Source organism: Felis catus, chromosome B1, assembly GCF_018350175.1.
Source record: "Felis catus isolate Fca126 chromosome B1, F.catus_Fca126_mat1.0, whole genome shotgun sequence".
Classification (NCBI taxonomy): domain Eukaryota; kingdom Metazoa; phylum Chordata; class Mammalia; order Carnivora; family Felidae; genus Felis; species Felis catus.
Genome location: NC_058371.1, coordinates 143,023,410 through 143,042,145, shown reverse-complemented (window position 1 = coordinate 143,042,145; position 18,736 = coordinate 143,023,410). Strand labels below are relative to the sequence as shown.

Sequence of the window (18,736 nt, the reverse complement as noted above, 5' to 3'; positions counted from 1 at the left end):
AATATTAGCACGTCTATGTGCCTCATGCTATTATGTGCACTGGGAATACAGCAGTGGACAAGACAGACCCAAATCCCTGCCCTTAGGAAGCTGACATTCTAAGTGAGGAGATGGACAATAAACAAGAAGCATAACTGAAACCTATAGTGAGTTTCTAAAAGCTAAAGAAAAAAATAAGGACAGGAAGGGAGATAAGCAATATTAGGGGAGGCTGAAATTTTAGAGGAGTGGTCAGGAAGAGCCTCCCCCAGAAGTTGAATTTGTGTAAAGGCTTAGAGTAGGTGAGGAAGAAAAGCAAATGATTACCTGGGGGGCACAGCAGATACAAGGGCTGAGATGGGCGTGTGCCTGGCAAACCCCACATGCCGCCAGGAGGTGAGGAGGTGGGTGCTGGTGTTGAGTAAGCAAGGAGGAGGGCGGTAGAAGTAGAAAGGTAAGGTGGCCAAATCCAACAGGGTCCTTGGTGCACAGATAGGGAGGATTTTGATTTCTACTCTGAGTGTGATGAGTAGAGTTATGCAAGAAAGAGGGGTGTGACCTGATCTAATCGAAATTGTAACAGGGTCACTAGGTCACTGCCAAAGGCGTGCTTATAATTATGGTAAAGCTGAAACCAATGACATAAGATGGAAAATAGGGCTGGGGAAGCAGAGAGATGGGGCATTTGGGTTTGGAGGGCACAAACCCAGGAGCAGAACACAGGACTAATCCATAATGGCGGTGTCCTGGGGCACCTGGGTGGCTCAGTCGGTTAAGCGTTCGACTTCAGCTCAGGTCATGATCTCACTGTTTTGTGAGTTTGAGCCCTGCATCAGACTCCGTGCTGACAGCTCAGAGCCTGGAGCCTGCTTCGGATTCTTTGTCTCCCTCTCTCTCTGCCCCTGCCCTGCTTGCACTCTCTCTCTGTGTCTCGCATTCCCTCTCTCTCTCTTTCTCTCCCTCTCAAAAATAAACAAACATTTAAAAAAATTAACACCAGCAAATTGACAGTGTCCCTTTTCTTCATTTAGCCTGGGCTAGAGGGGTTAAGGGAGAGAGAAGGAGATCCAGCTACTGACCCTGGCACACTGAACTCCTGCATTTCTGCCCATACCTGTATTTTGAATATATTTCTATCATATTACGTATCGTGCAGTCCTGTATTTTTTTCTTTAAAGCCAGCCCCTTCACATTTGTTTAACAAATGTTTATCAATCATCATTATGTGCAGGCACTATTTCAGGTGCTAAATTTACAGCAACGTGAAAGATTATAAATAATTCAAAAGCCAATCCCTCACATGGTCGTCAAAGAAAAATCAACTTAATCCTGTCAATGTGGACACATTTAGGATTTGAGAAAGAAAACGGTATGCTAATTTTTCAGGGGTATGCTCACCTTCTCCCTACTTTGTTAGCCTAGGGATTTCCCACCAGCTGTACATGGTGTATTATCTGAAGTCATTTAACCTGTTGACAATCACATTCTTGGAATAAGTAAGTTCTCGGCAGGTGAAATTGGACAAACAATGCCAGTGACCTTTTTAGCTGCTCAAGTATTGGTCCAAAGGTTTAAAATAATAAGCTTCATTTTTCACTCGGTCTTGTTGACAGACAGTATCAGCAGGGCTTGGAGTTAGAAGAAGTATAATCCTCTTTGATGAATAGTTCAGGAAAATTATTGTTAAACCTTTTGTCAATGTTTTTCTAAAGTCATAATAGTTATTTTAGATAAACTGTGTGAATAATTGACATCAACTTAAGATTTATGCATTTAGTTAGCCTCAGAACATTGAAATCAATTATATCATTGCCGGTGCATCAGCCAAAGTACCTCAGTATCTCAATTTATCGTTCCTGATAAATGGCGACAACAATATAGATTAAGGTAATTCGCAGCCTGGTTTTAGTCAGTAGTTTCACCTTTCTTGGCAACCACTCAATTACCTGAGTGGTCAACAAACAGAATATCCACAGACAGTGATGGTACCAAAAAGAAAGTCGGCGAAAGGGCCCGTAGCAGCAAAGGAGGAGAGGGGAATGTGGGCGTCCTGAGTGTTCCCAACAGGAGAGTGGCCCTTAATCTGGTCACCTGAAACAAGTTAGACCAGGGGGCTACACTTTGTGCCCACTGGCTCAATTCAAGGCCTCACTTGGTCCTACTGGATCTCTACCTTTTGGAGTAGAGCCCCTGGATGTATCCTAGCACAGAGCAAACCTCCCAGGGCTCCCCTGATTCCCCAGAAATTGCCTGACCTCCCAGAGAGAGTTCTTTACATGGGTAAATTTCAGCACCCTAAGAACACAAAGAATCCAGCCTTGTTTTCCTCCCTGCAGGCTCTCTGACCTACCTCAGTGCATGTGTGTGTTGTTTCATACAAAGGTATGCAATAAATTAAAAATATACTAGAATGTAAACTCAGCAAAGGAGAGAATACTGTTTCCTTCATCGATGTTTCTCCAGTCCTAGAACAGTGTCTGACACAAGAGAGCTGCTCACAAAATATTTGTGAATGAATATGTTCACTAAGTTTCTGATCTCAAGGAGTTTAAAACCTAGAAGAAGGTCATAATCAGAAATCCCCCCAGCAAAGGTTGGGATTGTGGATTGTTTTAAGACAGGTAGAAATCATTTAGAGGACAGAGATTCTGTCTGGGTTGAAGAGAAGTTTTGTAATGAAGGAGGGATAGTTGGGGGGAAAAGGGGAAAGAGGAAAAGAGAAACTGAAAACACAGGATAGGGACTTATGTAAAAGATTAATATCATTGTCATTACATTAATAATAATTAGTATTATGTCATTATGATATTGAAGTCATCCCTGGTAATAATTAAAGCCCCAAGATAGCATGAATCACAAAGAAAGAGTATGGAGAAATTTGACAAAGTATAAGAGAATCAAAGTGCCCAACTTAGGTTTGATAAATGAATACCATTTCAAAAAGTCATCCCAACCTCCACTTTTTCTCAATCTTATAAATAATTATATTGATTGACTTTTAAAAAGTGAGCATTTTAAACCTCAAAGTTCTGCGCCAAGTGAAGAGATTATGAGAAGTTCTCTGTAAATACAGAGGGTCATGAATATAGTCGGTGAGAGCAGTGAATGACAGGGAAACTCTTTATGACCTTATCCCTCCTGTTTGCTTTCACATAAATCAGTCACAAGATGGATATAATGTAAAATATACAAATGGGCTTCCTTGAGATCCTTTCTTGTAAGAAATCAATCATTTCCTCCGCCTTGTTTCATTCTCATTTTATTGAAAATGCTGGCAAATCATACAGGGAGCATTTGGCTCCACAAACCATAACTTGAGCAGGACTGTGTCTGTGGTGCTCATCATTGTGCCCACAGCCTTTAGCTCCATACCTGGCACTCAGTAGACGCTCAGTAGGTACTTGTTGGATGAATCGATATTTCTGGAGGGGTCCTATGTGCCAGGCTCTGGGGAGGTAAAGGAGGCACAAGTGAAGATGGAACCACGGTTCCCACCTTCAAAGAGTTCACAGCTCCAGCGGGGGGTGAGCTGGGGCTGTGGGCAGGGAACAGGCACAGGTAGACAGGGCTCTGCACTCAGGTAGACAGGGCGTGAAAACGACAAGCAGCATGCGAATGTGGTGTAAACATAATAAACTATTTAGATGCCACTTCACAGTTTGTGCATTACTTTACTCATCTGATTCTCTAAAAATGGGGGGAAACGGAGTTACTTCTTAAAGGACAGATTGCAAGGGTAAGGGAAGTGGGTGGTATGGCTGAGAGATCTGGAAAAGCTTTAAGGAGACAGGATTTGAACATGACCTCAAAGGATGGGTAGAAATTAGAGGTAACCTTCGGTGAATACATGCTGTGTGCCGGGCTTAAGCACTTGACTTGCTTTATCAGTAAATGAGGAACTCACTTACTCCTCATGACAGCCTCTGCGAAGAGCATGATTTTCGTACGAAGGAGGAAACTGGGGTACAATAAAGTTAAATAAGCTGCTCAAAGTCGCACAGCCAGGGATAGAACCACGCTCTCTGGTTCCAGCGCACCAGCTCTTAATAACAATGGCATAATGCAGTTTTCATAGGTGGCTCAAGGGTGCTACAGGTGTGGAGAGCGATCTAAGTTGGATTTCCAAGAAGCAAAACCGAACTGCTACACCGAACCGCTGGTGTAACCTTGTGTTTAGAGCATGCCCAATGTGCTTGGAAAAAAGCACATTTACAGAAGGTTGACAGGGAAGTTTAGTAGGATGCGAAAGGGAGAAAGGCAGGAGGAAATGATCAAGAGGGGATGGCTACATACACTGGGTCACATTCACACCATGATGTTACAGTAGAATATTTTATGAATGGAAAGATCTTCATGCTATATGAATTATGAAAACAATAGCTACCACTTTTTAAATCTTACCATAGGCCAGGGTCTGTGTTAACCCATTCATGTGGCTTATCTCATTAGTCCTCACTGCAGCTTTCTGGGATGGGTATTATTCTTGTCTCTCATTTCGCAGATGATCAATCTGAAGCTTAGAGTAAGTGACTTCCCCTTACTCAAGGTCTCTGTTTGACTCTTCAAACTCTTAACCACCTCACTTTAATGCCTCTCTGTTAAGTGCCAAAAGATGATGGAGGAGGTATGGGTAGTGTGATATTATTTTTGTAGAAAAAAGAAAAAGAAATGAAATTTATAAACTAAACTGTAAACAGTGGTTACCTTTATTTTTTTTTTTTAATTTTTTTTTCAACGTTTTTTATTTATTTTTGGGACAGAGAGAGACAGAGCATGAACGGGGGAGGGGCAGAGAGAGAGGGAGACACAGAATCAGAAACAGGCTCCAGGCTCCGAGCCATCAGCCCAGAGCCTGACGCGGGACTCGAACTCACGGACCACGAGATCGTGACCTGGCTGAAGTCGGACACTTAACCGACTGCGCCACCCAGGCGCCCCAACAGTGGTTACTTTTAGAGAGTAACATGGAGGGAGTAGGGGGAAGACTCACTGTCCCTTTTCCTCTTATGTGCTTTCTTATTTTCATCCTTTCTAATAAATTAATGAACATGTGATTTAAGAGTAAACTCACGAATATCATTTTAAGTTAGTTAAAGCATCGGTTTTAGCATATATTAATAATTAAAAACAAAGGCCAGCAAGGGCCATACTTACAAATTCAGTCTAGAAATTTGGTCCATTTTATATATATTAAGACCGATTGAAGGTTTATGAAAATGTGGGCAATTCTAGTGAGTAATTATTGAAAAGAGATAAAATATGGGTCAGGTTTTGTTTATGTGTTTTTTGTTTTCTTTTTATTTTTTCCTTTTTTAAATATCTTTCATCATTATGGACATTCCACAAGCATCCATTGGCGTCTGATGACTGGACCGAGCAATTATTTTACTCTGTTAGTTTCCAAAAGACATCATCAACTTCTAATGTACTACATCAGTTACTTGTTTTTTATGTTTAGGGTTTGGCTCCCCACTTCTACCCTAACCACCAGAAGAGCAAGGGTTTCTGTTTTGTCCACTGTTACACCCTTAGCACCTAGAACAATTTCTTGCATAAAGCCAGTGTTGAATCCCTTTGTTGAATAAATTATAACATTTTTATAGATTTCATTTATTACAGCAGTTTTTGGTTCACAGCAAAATTGAGTGGAGTAAAGTTCCCATATACCTCCTGTTCCCCCTCCCTTGGATAGCATCCCCCATTATCAACATCCCCTGCCAGGGTGGTACACTCGTTAGTCGGTGAAACTATACTGACTCATCGTTATCCCCCAAAGTCTAGAGCTTACACTAGGGTTCAATCTTGGTGTTACACATCTATGGTATAATGTCATGTTATCAACCTGTCTACTCTCACACAGAGTAGTTTCATTGCCTTAAACTTACTCATCCCTCCCTTCCCCCTAATCCAGGCAACCACTGATCTTTCTACTGTTCCCATAGTTTTTCCCTTCTGGAAGGTCATGTAGTTGGAATTATGCAGTATGTAGCCTTTCAGATTGGCTTCTTTTGCTTAGTAATATGCATTTAAGTTTCCTCCATGTTTTTCCATGGCTTGACAGCTCATTTCTTTTTAGTGCTAAGTAACACTCCATTGTCTGGGTGTACCACAGCTTACTTATCCACTGAATTATAATTTTAGATTAAAAAATGAGATAAGAAGAACTCAACTTGTAAAGGAACAAAACAGTTGTTTTGAGTGGACTTGGGGAGTTGAAGCTGGAAAGGGGTGGGGATCAAGAGCGGAATGGGATGGCTGCTTTTGGATGGAAACTAGTTTCACCCCTTTGGCTAATGTTTCCGAGCGCCCTCTGTGGGCAGGCAGGGTGCTGGGTGCTAGAAGGTGTGGAAAACAGGAGGCAATCCCTACCTTCTCCCCCCCATACCCTCGGGTTGGCTACCAGTGGGGCGTGGTCATAACCGGTCTGTCTGCTCTGCAGGAGTCCAGCAGGGCCTGGGGCAGCTTACCTATGGCTCTCTCTTCTCTCTGAGCAGATCGAAGAAGGGGGCAAAGCTGACTCGGTGAGCTCCAAGCTGCGGGCTGGGGACGAGGTGGTGCACATCAACGAGGTTGTGTTGAGCAGCTCCAGGAGGGAGGCCGTTTCCCTGGTGAAAGGATCCTACAAGACCCTCAGGCTGCTGGTACGCAGGTAGGCTGAGCCGGTGCCCCCACCCTGACCCACCTCCCTAGAAGAGTTGGGTTCACTACCTTGTTTTTTAAACCTCCCTGTGTGGATCCTTATGCCTCCCTGCCTCCACCCCGTTTACCGCCCCCGCACCCGTCCTGGTTTTTTCCATGCCCATCTTGTGGCATGTGAGGAGGAAGTTGAGTAAAGACATTTCAGATACCACTTTCTTTTCAAACACTGGCTTTCCCAGCAGGTATTGGCTTGGTAGAGCTCTGCCTCACAGTACTTCCTAAATTTCTAGGTGTAATGAAAGGTGACTCTAATCCCCGAGGTGGCCAGAGCGCTATGAAGCCTTGTCTCATTGTGGAACTAGAGAAAGCAGTTAGCTTGGAGCTTTAGGTGCCATTCCACTAGCCTCACCTATACCACGGCCGTCATCAAAACAAGCAAATTCCTTCTTTTGTTTGTGTTGTCTTGTTTTCCTGTTTGCGATTGTGGTGGCTCTTTTCTTGGAAAAGGTATGGGTTGTGATTGGTTATAATGCCTTAAAATGAGATGTTTCCCACTCCTGGGAAGCCAGCATCTTGGTGGAGGGAAGTATTTATAAAAAGGGATAGGGGTTAAAAAATTTTTTTAGCACTGTTACAAACCAAGCGCTACTCCGGTGTTTTACGTACGTTAGCTCATTTAACCTCATAAGAATCTGGTGAGATAGCCATCACTAGCCCCACTTACAGGCAAGAGGTTACCTAAATTACTGAAGGCAGCAGAGCTGATAAGTGGAAGAACCAGAAGAGACTCCAAATGCCCCTGGTTCTGCTTCACCGCACCACTTGCGAGTCATTACCTTGTCCTATTAAGCCCTATGCCTGCACGTTTTGCTTATTTGGATATTTCTTCACTAATCAGGTTTTGGCTGCCTCGTATGGCAACTATATGTTATGATATTTGAGAATGTTCAAGTTGGCTGGAACTCTAGGAGTCATTCATCATGCTACACTGTTTTCAGGATGTGAAAAGTTACCTAATCTTTTCATCACTCATAAGAGACCCTCTTATGGGACCATTCACTCCTACATTCATTCATTTTCCAAACTTTACTGAGTGAGCCCTTGCATAGGGGAATAGAGCGGCAACTCCCAACCACAAAAACACAGCCCTGGGTGTGGTCTCACTATGTTAGTCTTCAGTGCTGGCCTGTTTGGTTTCTCTTCAGGACCATCTAAGTAGCCATTGCTTCTCTGGTGGCCAGGGATGTAGAGTGGCTCAAAGCACAGAGTTAGATCAGGCCCAGGTTCAAATTCCCAGGGCTGTCATCTAGCTGTGCGACCTTGGGCAACTTAGTTAACCTCATTGAAGATTCAGTTTCCACATCTTTAAGTGGAGATTAAAAAATCTACTTTATAGGGTGATTGGAAAGGTGAAATGAAATACTCTCCATACTCATGGTAATAACATGGTTGCAACAGATGCTGCTGCTCTTTACATTATTATTGGCTAACTGTAGGCATAGGCTAATTCCTTACAGGTCATGATTTGAGTAAAGCAAAAGCAGTCATCCCAAACATGATGGCTGATTGCTCAAACGGATGCATAGGAAGACTCAGAACCATGAGGCCTGTTCCATGTGTTCAGAAGAGTGTTGAAGGTTTTGAACTCCCTTTGGCATTGAAACCCAAAGCCCAACTTTAGAACCCTGGCATTCTATCTGTTTAGGACCAATAGTGGAATCCATAGGCTTGATTTGTTTTGATGGGACTCTAGGGATAGATTAACTTCTGGAGAAGGCTGCTCTGTTTTTTGCTATGAAAAGTAGTCATGCTGGCCTCCTGTTCTGCCTTCCAGTGGATGATGCCATGAGATTTGAATTATGTGTTCTAGCAGAACAGGAACCAGTCTCAGGGCTGAAATCTGGCCTTGTCATTTGCAAGCTGCATGACCTTGGGCCTCTCTAAGCCTCAATTTTTTCATTTATAAAATAGAAATAGAAATTCTTGCCACAAAAGCACATTATGTGGATTTAATGAATAGAGTAATAAGTACATAGTAGGTATGCAATATTTGATCGTTATTATTCTGGGTTGGGTTAGAGGGGCATGTGGCAAAATGGAAGAGAATTGCCATATTGCCAAATATGCTGATTGCCTGGTTATCAAGAAGCCCTCCTTACCGCTCCTCCCCTCCCCCCCACCTCCTTTATTCCCTTGGTGAATTTACTATCATTAAGGGGCTGGTCACCAGCCTTACAGGTACAGAACTGGTCATGACAGTGCCCAGGAGTTCGTGAAATTTAGGAATGTTAATTTATGTTATCCAAACTCACGAGAAATTGAAGGATGTATACCACAATGTTAATGTATTAACTCATTTTGCAAAAGATGACTCTAAGTGGAACAAGTATCCCAAGTGGTCCAAGAGCCAGTACTTTATTTGACTGGAAAACTAAGAAGTCTGACCATGGTGAGGTGAGATGGTTGCACGGTGATCTCTGTCAGGGTGAAGGTACAGGCTCTGGGACCCCAGCAAGTGCTGACATCTGCTCTGATGGCCAGATGGCCCAGCTTCCACTAGGGACTCATCTGCCAGGTGGCCCAGATGCTCGCACTGGTGAGTGGGGACCCTTTCCCCTCTGGACGGCAGGGAGTCATGCTGCCTAAGCCCTGCTCTCCAGTCTCATTTCTTCCCTGTGCCTCCACACCAAATCCCCTTTCTGATTGACACATTCTTTCTTTAGATATGCTAATGTGATCGATAAGGTTACTGGAGAGTCCTTGCATTCCCTGCTTCTGGTGTGGGAAACATTTCGTCTCTCAGATGTCTTTTGAATATGTCTTATCTCATCTATTATGTGTCGATTTTTATAGTTGAACTCTCAGAGTTTAAGGAAAAGGAGGCTGTCTTTACTTCTCACACATACTTAGAGATGGAGATTATAAACATGCTTTGGTAGACATGGATGGACATTCCTCCGTGACCTTTCAGAGAACTGGGTAAATGCAAACCCCTTTGCTCTGGATCAATCTGACTTTGTATTGAGTAGCGCTATCATTTTCTTGAGAAGTCTTGCCTTTCTTTTTTTTTTTTTTTTTAATTTTTTTTTTCAACGTTTATTTATTTTTGGGACAGAGAGAGACAGAGCATGAATGGGGGAGGGGCAGAGAGAGAGGGAGACACAGAATCGGAAACAGGCTCCAGGCTCTGAGCCATCTGCCCAGAGCCTGACACGGGGCTCGAACTCACGGACCGCGAGATCGTGACCTGGCTGAAGTCGGACGCTTAACCGACTGCGCCACCCAGGCGCCCCGAGAAGTCTTGCCTTTCTACCTAGGCACCTGTCATGTCCTGAGATTTCATTTCCTTCTATTCATTCATGATAGAGTGACTTGCGTATATCATTTATTAAATTTCCTTCTTTTCCTGAGTGATCTCTGTACGTTTAAAAAAGTTTGAGGTGGCTTCCTGGAAACATAACTGGAGGCTTTGTTTTATAGAGAAATCATTTGTGTAGTGAAAATTTACATATCAGCAGCTCTAACTGTACCTGCCTCTTTTTCCATTCAAGTTAGGTTTGGGTAGTTGAGGGCAACAGCTCACATCCATCATAAAAATGCCAAGAATGTTGAGCAGAGAAGTGGTGTTTATATACCTTTTGAGGGTGTCTTACCCAGTGAGCAGAAACAATCAAACGTAGAAACACCTTCTTTAAAGGCTACAGTGACAAGAGAAATGCAGTCTCGAGTGAGTTGTGAGTCAAAGACCTTACAAGATCTGCTGACCCATGAAGAAGGCAGAGTCAGTCCTCCAGGAACAGGGAGCGAAGGGGCAGTGTGCTTGCTGCAGGGGCAGAGAATGTATTGGGTGCTGGGTATATAAAGAGGGAAGGTCTACAGCTAGTGATGGATAAATGGGAAAAAAAAATGATAAAGAAGGCGGCCCAAGAAAAGACCTTCCAAAGGGAAAACAAACATCTTAGCTGAAGGAAAACTGAAGAAGGAAAACCTTTGTGGAATGCAGAGCATTTAAATTAGGAAAGCAGACATGTACACAAGTAAGAGTCAATACTCCAAACCCTCTTTCAAATCAATAGAGACTTTATTTGACAGATATACGTAAAATACAAGTCTTAGAGCCAAGTTAACTGTTAAAGTGGAAACAAAGGAAAAGATCTTCAGGTTTAACGTTCCTGAGGGTAGCCACATGAAAGTCAGACTCATTCTTTCTGAGAGGATGCATGAGATGATGATGAAGGTTTGAGGCTGCCTGGATATGAAGTCTGATGGCATTAGGTACTAGCTCTGTGACCCTGGGCAAGTCATTTAATCTATCTGAAGGTTGTGAGGTTTAAAAGAGAGATATGTATATGCAGTACATAGCATGGTGATTAAAGCATGAGCTCTCCTGGAAATATAATGCATATTTGTTAAGTAAATTACCTCTTGTGAGAAGTCTACTCTAATCTCTAGAACACAGCATATGATTGGAGGTCCCAGTTAATAAGAGGACCATTTCCTTCTGCGCATAGGAGGCAGTATGCCTGATTCAGAACAGTAAGGGAAGGGTGGGGAAAAGTGAGCCCCTTTTCAGAATGAAATCTTACTCCCAAACCTTCCCAGCATTTCTGGAAATTTGAATAAGCATTTTCCCTCCCCATTCATGATTCTATGAATTGATGGTGTTGGAAGGGAATGTTTTGTTGTTGTTGTTTTTGTTGTTGTTGTTTTGACTGACTATATGCGTATATGTGAGAAGTAGGAGTCATCACATTTTACTGAAAAAGAGGGACAAAGGAGAAAGGGGGGTTGAATTAGCAGAAAAACATAAGCATCTGCCTAGAATATGTGAACTGCCTGGTGTAGTAGGGCCAAAGTGAGAATCTAGGTTTTGTTACTTTCGGTCCATGGCTCTGCCTAGAGGAAGAAATGACACAACTGCATCCAAAGATGTGTAGTGACTTGCCCAAGGCCAAATGCTAGTAGCCTAAGTGAGAAGCTTGGTCTCTGAGAACACAGGTCATGGGGCCTCACGTCACTGCTTTGTGCACCCAGCTTCTTCATCAGCCTCTGGAAGTAAAACCATTTGTTGCTTTAGAGTTGCTTCCTCCCTCGGGGCACCTGGGTGGCTTAGTCGGTTGAGCCTCTGACTTTAGCTCAGGTCATGATTTCACCGTTTGTGAGTTTGAGCCCCGCGTCAAGCTCTCTGCTGACAGCTTGGAGCCTGGAGCCTGCTTCAGATTCTGTGTCTCCCTCTCTCCCTGCCCCTCCCCTGCTCACACTCTGTCTCTCTCTCTCACACACAAATAAACATTTAAAAAAAATAGAGTTGCTTCCTCCCTCTAACAAAAATGGGGATGGAATTAAGTCCACCACAGCCCTCAGGCCCACACTCCCCCCGTCCCCCAAACCCATCCCACATATCTGAGGGTTAGCAGAATAGTTCTTTTTATAAACGGGTGAGATGACATTATTGGAATGGAATGGGATGGGTGGCTCACACACTTGCTACCTCTGTGTCAGATTTCTGTGACACAGAATTCTTTTTCATGTCTAGATTGAGTTGTGAGATATAGCTCATTTAGGATTTGCAAGTCAGTGATCTCAAAAGAAGTATCTGGTAATGAACAGAATGCATTTTAAGGCCTTTTTGTTTTATTATTATCATTATTATTATTTATTTCAGAGAGAGAATGCATGCAACAGGGGGGAGAGGGGCAGAGGGAAAGTGAAAGAAGAGAGAGAGAGAGAATCTTAAGCAGGCTCCATGCTCAGTGTGGAGCCCAATGTGGGGCTCAATCCCACGACCCTAGGATCTGGGACTGTGACCCGAGCCAAAATCAAGTGTTGGGCACTCAACCAACTGAGCCACCCAGATGCTCCAAGAGTCTTAAAGGATACCAAAAAACTGAGCTCTATTAACTATTAATTTAAAAAAAAAGAAAAGGATTTTGCAAACAAGTTCCTTTTTCAACTCATGGTTATTATTTACAAAAGAAAATAATTTCTTGGGATATGATCACTCTCCATTCCCTTCATCCTTCACACTATTTTGCTATCTCCCCTCCCCTCCCTACTACCTGCCTGAGTCTGTTCCCTTAAAAACGTCTATATTCTTAAAGCAACTTACTCTGATTAACCATCTGATGTCTCTTTTTAACTTTTTAAAGGTAGTTTAAGGAAAGAATTTATTAAGAGCTTTAAAAAGTACAGAAGTCCCTATTTTCAAAGCAACAAAGTTTGAAGGATGGGTTGAACTTTTCTAGAACGTAAAAAGCCTCTGTTTTGTCCTTATAAATTGACAATCTCTCAACCAGAGTATGCCAGCATACTCTCAGGTGCATGCCAAAGGGGAGTCCCTATCACTTGGATTCCAATCTCCCATGGTATCATGGGCACAAATCAATCTCTCTGAGATTAAGTTGCTTCTTAAAATGGAGAACAATAATAATGTCTTCCCTACTCAGTTGCTAGAAGGGTAAAATAAGACAGTATATTTGAAAATGCTTCACTGTAATAAAATGTCCAATCATTATTCCATGATTTTGTACAGTATATATTATACAGTTCCAGCTCATGAAAGTTTACCTGACTGCATTCTGTTTTGATCTATTTTTTTTAATGTTTAATTATTTTTGAGGTGGCGGGGGAGAGGGAGAACGCGGGAGAGGAGGTGGAGAAAGAGAGGGAGACAGAGGATCTGAAGTGGGCTCCATGCTGACAGCAGTGACCCTGACGTGGGGCTCGAATTCATGAACCGGAGATCATGACCTGAGTTGAAGTTGGACACTCAACCAACTGAGCCATCCAGGCGCCCCGATTTTTCTATTTAATGCACTGACTTGATTTATTCGTGCAAAGGAGAATCTATGAATTTTAAAGATTCCGATTATAACTGTTTTGCTAGAAGGAAATTTAATTTTAAAGGACAGTGTCAACGAGGCGCAAGTTCAGAATGGGATTTTTTTTTTTTTTTTAAAGACCATCTTTCCTAAAGAACTTAACGTAAAAAGAGTTCTGATTCTAAAACAAGTCAGCTCACTGGCGGGAGGCTGAACTACAGGAAAGGGCCCTCAGGCTGCAGACTGGGCTTTCTAGGAAGTGACTTTCATCTGCCCGTGCATCTTTGTTCCACCGAATTAAATGCTTAGGTTATATAAGCACACGTGGCACAGGCTGAACAATTTGAAAATGTAATGTTCTCTAGGCGGCACAGCATGTGGCCTTTGGGAAAATTAGGATGTCAAAAGATAACTCGCCAGTGGGCAGGCAGGAGGAGTTGAGGACGATTAGAAAAGGAGCAATGATCTTTTTAGAGACCGTTGCAAAACTGTTCTTGGAGCTCCAGGCGCTTGCCTCGGTGCACAACACAGGTGCCTTCCTCCACCTTACCTGGACACAGAAGCCAGATGAGAAAGATGTGTGTGCAAGTCCCAAGGTTTGCCTCTCAAGACGTGAAAAAGGGCTCCATGCTGTGCTCTGCGGCTGAGTCCTCTGTGGAAGTGTAAGAAGGGGGTGTGTTACACCCACGCCCTCTCAGGAGACCATGCAGCTATAGTGGCGGCCAGGATGGCAGGCGGTATCACTCTTGTGCCGTCTGTCTTGGAAGTTTTCCATGTCTTCCATATGATACCTCCCCCCCCACCTCCCCCCAGCACTTGTGATGCCCCTCTTGTCGCCGCCCCACGCCCATCCCACGCCCGGTGACCCTCACCATGACTTCACTTGTCCTTCTGGCTCTTTCGCCCTTTTCAGCTCTTAATTTGAGCAAAGGGCTGGCACATAGCTGGATGTGAATACAAACCCCCAAGCTGCAGTATAGTCCGCATCCCGTCTCGGGACCCAGGGTTAGGCTTCCCCAGAGGGGAAACCAGTATAACTGAGAACTGTGGTAACTTACCCTTGAAACATTTTTTCCGCTTGAGCAAGTGGTGGAGAGGAGGGGAAGGAGGCAGCTGCAGTGGCCTTCGACCCCCAGAAACTTTTCCAAGAGGCCTGGCATCATGGGAATTTGCTCAGTATGCTTTGAGGAGGTATTTCAATCCTGCTGGGACCATACTCAGAGCAGTTTTTGGCTCCCCTGGAGTCCTAGGTTTGAATGTCACTGTCTAGAAGTATAGTATTTGATTTCCTAACCAGTTGTTCCTTCCCATGGAAAATTCATGTAACACATTATTAGGTTTCCTAAGAGTGCACAATAAGACTCCCTTACTGTAATGAGAAAAGGGACATTTTTTTTTCCTGTAGCCCATAATGATAACCACTATTTTTATTCAGTGGATTACATATGCTCACTGGCTATGCGCTGAACGCTAGCCGCATGCAAAGGAATGCCGTACCGCTTCCCAACGAAGGAGGTTTGATGATGAAAGACCCGGTTTCATTCCTGGGATAACGTGGCTTGACTTTGAACAAATGTATTCCAAGCGGGAGTCATCACTCCATGCCCAACTATTAAAGAATGGCACTCAAATATCCGTCTGAGCCTTTATGAAGGATATGAAGTCTGAGTTCTGAGATCACTCAGAAGTTATGGTGGCATCCTTTCCCCCCTGTTCCAAATGTGGGTTTATCAGCTAGAACAGATAAGTCTGGGTGATTCCGATTTAGAATATGAACCAAACGTTTGTAAATCTGCACCCCTGATCCAAAATGGCTTAAAGCTGCTCCTTGTCAAACTTGGCTACACGTTGGGATTTATATAGGAAGTTAATAAAAAACAAACCACTGCCCGGGTCCCACCCCTAGAGTTCTAATTGAATTGGTATAGGGTGTAACCTAGCACCGAGCATTTTTAAAGCTGCCTGGGTGATTCTGTTGTGCAAAGTTTGAGAACCACCAGTTTAAGCTGTAAGTCAAAGTGATAAAGGGAAACAACAAGGAGGCAGGAACTGAGAGGTAGAAGAAAGACCCACAGAGTGGAAGGGGACATTAGGATAGTAGCAGGAGGAGAATCAGGAAGCAGACCAGGGGAGGCAAGGGCGGACCAGAGCCTTGTTCACACAGGGAACTGAAGAGCAAACACAAAGACCCCTGCTTCAGAGATTTCAGGACTGTCTAAGGTCTAGAGAGGTCTGCCGGGGAAGGGCCACCCCACCAGTGGCTCCTGTTCCTTGCATTTCTGTGAGACCTGTTTCTCATTGCTGCTATATGGAGGTGGAATTTTCTTTAAAAGCTCATTAAGAGATGTTGCTACTGATAAGCGGGCGAGGGCAGGGGAGGGGTTGTCCCTGGGCTGCACTTGTTCTGCCGTCAGCCCCGGCCCCCGCCCGTGAACGTCTGTGGCCTGAGCTGTTACCACATGTCGTTGAGTCGGGAGCTCATTTTTGCCAGCAGGTGTGGGGGCCATCCAGCTGTTCTGAACGGGTAAAACCATACCCATCATGCCACAGTTGCCATGTTCAGTCTACGTGTCGTTTCTGGATGGTGCCCCCAGGAGACAAACCACGAAAGAAAGATGGCTTGCTCAGTGCCATTGAACTTACTCGATCTAATGGGACATGCTCCGTGAAGACAATGTCAAGAGGTAGTAGAGTTGAACGAGCATGTGAGCATCTATCTGTCTTCATGGGATATTCACTTATTTTGTCAGTCCCTGTTTTTTTTTTTTTTTTAAACCACACTTTGTATAGCCTTAGCACAAATCCCACACTTCTTGGGAGTGATGGGTAGAGAAATGGTTTCCAGAAAGAATTGTTAAATGCCACCCATTGTTAAATACACTACATGTGTCCTCAATGGGAAATCCAAGCTTGGAAGGTCCTGGCAGTTTTGTCCTGTTCTGGGTAATTCCACTGTTTTACTGTCCACTTTCCTTCTAGATGATATATTTTTATGTCTTATTTAATTATCATGGCTCTAAGATCACAGGTGTCCTACTAAAGTCCCAGGGAAGAGGCTTAAAATACAGGGTTTGAAGCACTAAGAGCCCTATGCAGACTCTTAGCCTTCAAAAGGCAGAGAAACCCCTGGGTCTGGCTGAGTCGAGATGACCCCTCGGGATCCAAAGTGGGCTCTGCACTGACAGGCTGACAGCAGCAAGCCTAAGGCGGGGCTTGAACCCATGAACCCGGAGATCATGACCTGAGCCAAAGCCAGACGCTCCACGGACGGAGCCACCCAGGTGCCCCTTTGACCATTGCTATTTCAGGTGGTGACCCCAAATAGGTATTTGTTACCACCTCCTCATGGTTCTGTTGCCTCCGGAGTCCTCGCATGTGGCAGTCTTGAAGAGACTTTTTAGTCCTTAGTAAAATAACTGCTCTAAGGTCAGCCTCTTTGCACCTTTGCCTCTGTTACTAAAACGTTTGTTCAACTGCCTCACGGTTTAGAGGCTCACTCTCTGCTTACTAGCTGCAGGACTGCTGTTGTAGCAGAGTCAACCCTTGAACAACACGGGTTTGAACTGCTCCGGTCCACTTATGCAAGGGTTTTTTGTTTTTTGTTTTTTAAACAAGTGTAGTACAGCACTGTACATGTATTTTCTCTTCCTTATGATTCCCTTTCCTTTAGCTGACTTTATTTTAGCAATACAGTTTATAATCCCTGTAACAGGTAAAATATGTCAACAGACTGTTCTCAGTAAGGCTTCCAGTCAACAGTGGGCGAGGAGTAGGTAAGCTTTTGGGGAGTCAAAAGTTATGCACAGATTATTGACTGTGCAGTGGCGAATGCCCCTAAACCCCGGGATGTTTAAGGGTCAACTATAACAGTTTGTCAGTACATTTGAAAAATGCAAAATTTCCACTCCCCCTTTATTCTGCTGTCCGACTTCCTGGCTGATGTTGTTTGCTTAGTGGGTAGGAGGTGTAAAATTATCCATCCTTGGGGGGACGGTTGCTTGGTTAGTGTGTTTATTGTCTATGTAGAAAGGTTGCTACATTGTTTCCATGAGGACTGTGGATCTAAGGAGCATTTTTAAAATTAAAAAAAAATTTTTTTAAGTTTATTTATTTTGAGAGAGATAGCACAAGCAGGGGAGGGGCAGAGAGAGAGGGGGACAGAGGATCCAAAGCAGGCTCTATGCTGACAGCAGAGAGCCTGATGCGGGGCTTGAACCTGTGAACTGTGAGATCATGACCTGAGCCGAAGACCGACAGTCAACCACCTGAGCCACCTAAGCACCTCTAAGGAGTATTTTTTTTTTAATTTTTTTTTTTTAATGTTTATTTATTTTTGAGACAGAGAAAGACAGAGCATGAAAGGGGGAGGGTCAGAGAGAGGGAGACACAGAATCTGAAACAGGCTCCAGGCTCTGAGCTGTCAGCACAGAGCCTGACGTGGGGCTCGAACTCACGGGCCGCGAGATCATGACCTGAGCTGAAGTCGGCCACTCAACCGACTGAGCCACCCAGGCGCCCCTCTAAGGAGTATTTTTAAAAGGATTCTTTGGAATGTTTCTTTAAGGGTGTCTGTTAGGAATCAGCCGTTTTTATCTGTCACTTGTGAATAAGCAGGGCCCATGAGCCCTGGACACCTAAAACAGTATTTCATGGTGTAGTCACGGGAGTGAGACATTTTCGTAAGCTTTTGTCCTTCACGTATAACTTAAAGGAGCAAGTGGTGAAAGAGAATCATTGTTTTTTCACTAGTGGCTGCATGTTAGTTAAGTTTTTTATTATTTTTTTAAAGTTTTATTTAGTTAAGTAAGTAATCTCTAAATCCAACGTGGGGCTCGAACTCATGACCCTGAGATCAAGTGTCACCTGCTCTTTGACGGAACCACCAGGTACAGCACTTACTTTTTTAAAAAATAATTTTAAGAATTATTTATTTAAAAAAATAAGTTAAAAAAGTTTTTATTATACCCCTTTGACTTGCCTCCTCACTTCCTTTAGGTATTTGCTCAAATGTCAGCCTTCCCTGTACAGCCAATTAAAAATTGCAGCCCCAGGCACCTGGGTGGCTCACTTGGTTGAGTGTCCACCTCTTGATTTCAGCTCAGGTCATGATCCCAGGGTCACGGGATCAAGCCCCACATCGGGCTCTGTGCTGAACGTGGAGCCTTGGGATTCTCTTTCTCTCCCCCTCTGCACCCTCTCTAAAATAAAAAACATTGTTTTAAAATAATTTAAAATAATAATTTAAAAAATTGCAGCCCCTTTCCGGCTGTATCCCTAACACCCCTTATTTTTTTATT

General features: G+C 43.7%; 1 protein-coding gene across 3 annotated transcripts in view; it reads left to right on the top strand.

Annotated features, from left to right (window-relative positions):
- The window catches only part of SHROOM3 (shroom family member 3), a 327,033-nt gene that overhangs the window by 108,672 nt on the left and 199,625 nt on the right, over window positions 1-18,736 (top strand). For all 3 annotated transcript variants that reach the window (XM_045056183.1, XM_023253023.2, XM_023253022.2), the window contains one exon: window positions 6,474-6,628. In XM_045056183.1, coding sequence (XP_044912118.1) covers window positions 6,474-6,628 — 155 coding nt within the window. The remainder of the gene's footprint in view (window positions 1-6,473; window positions 6,629-18,736) is intronic.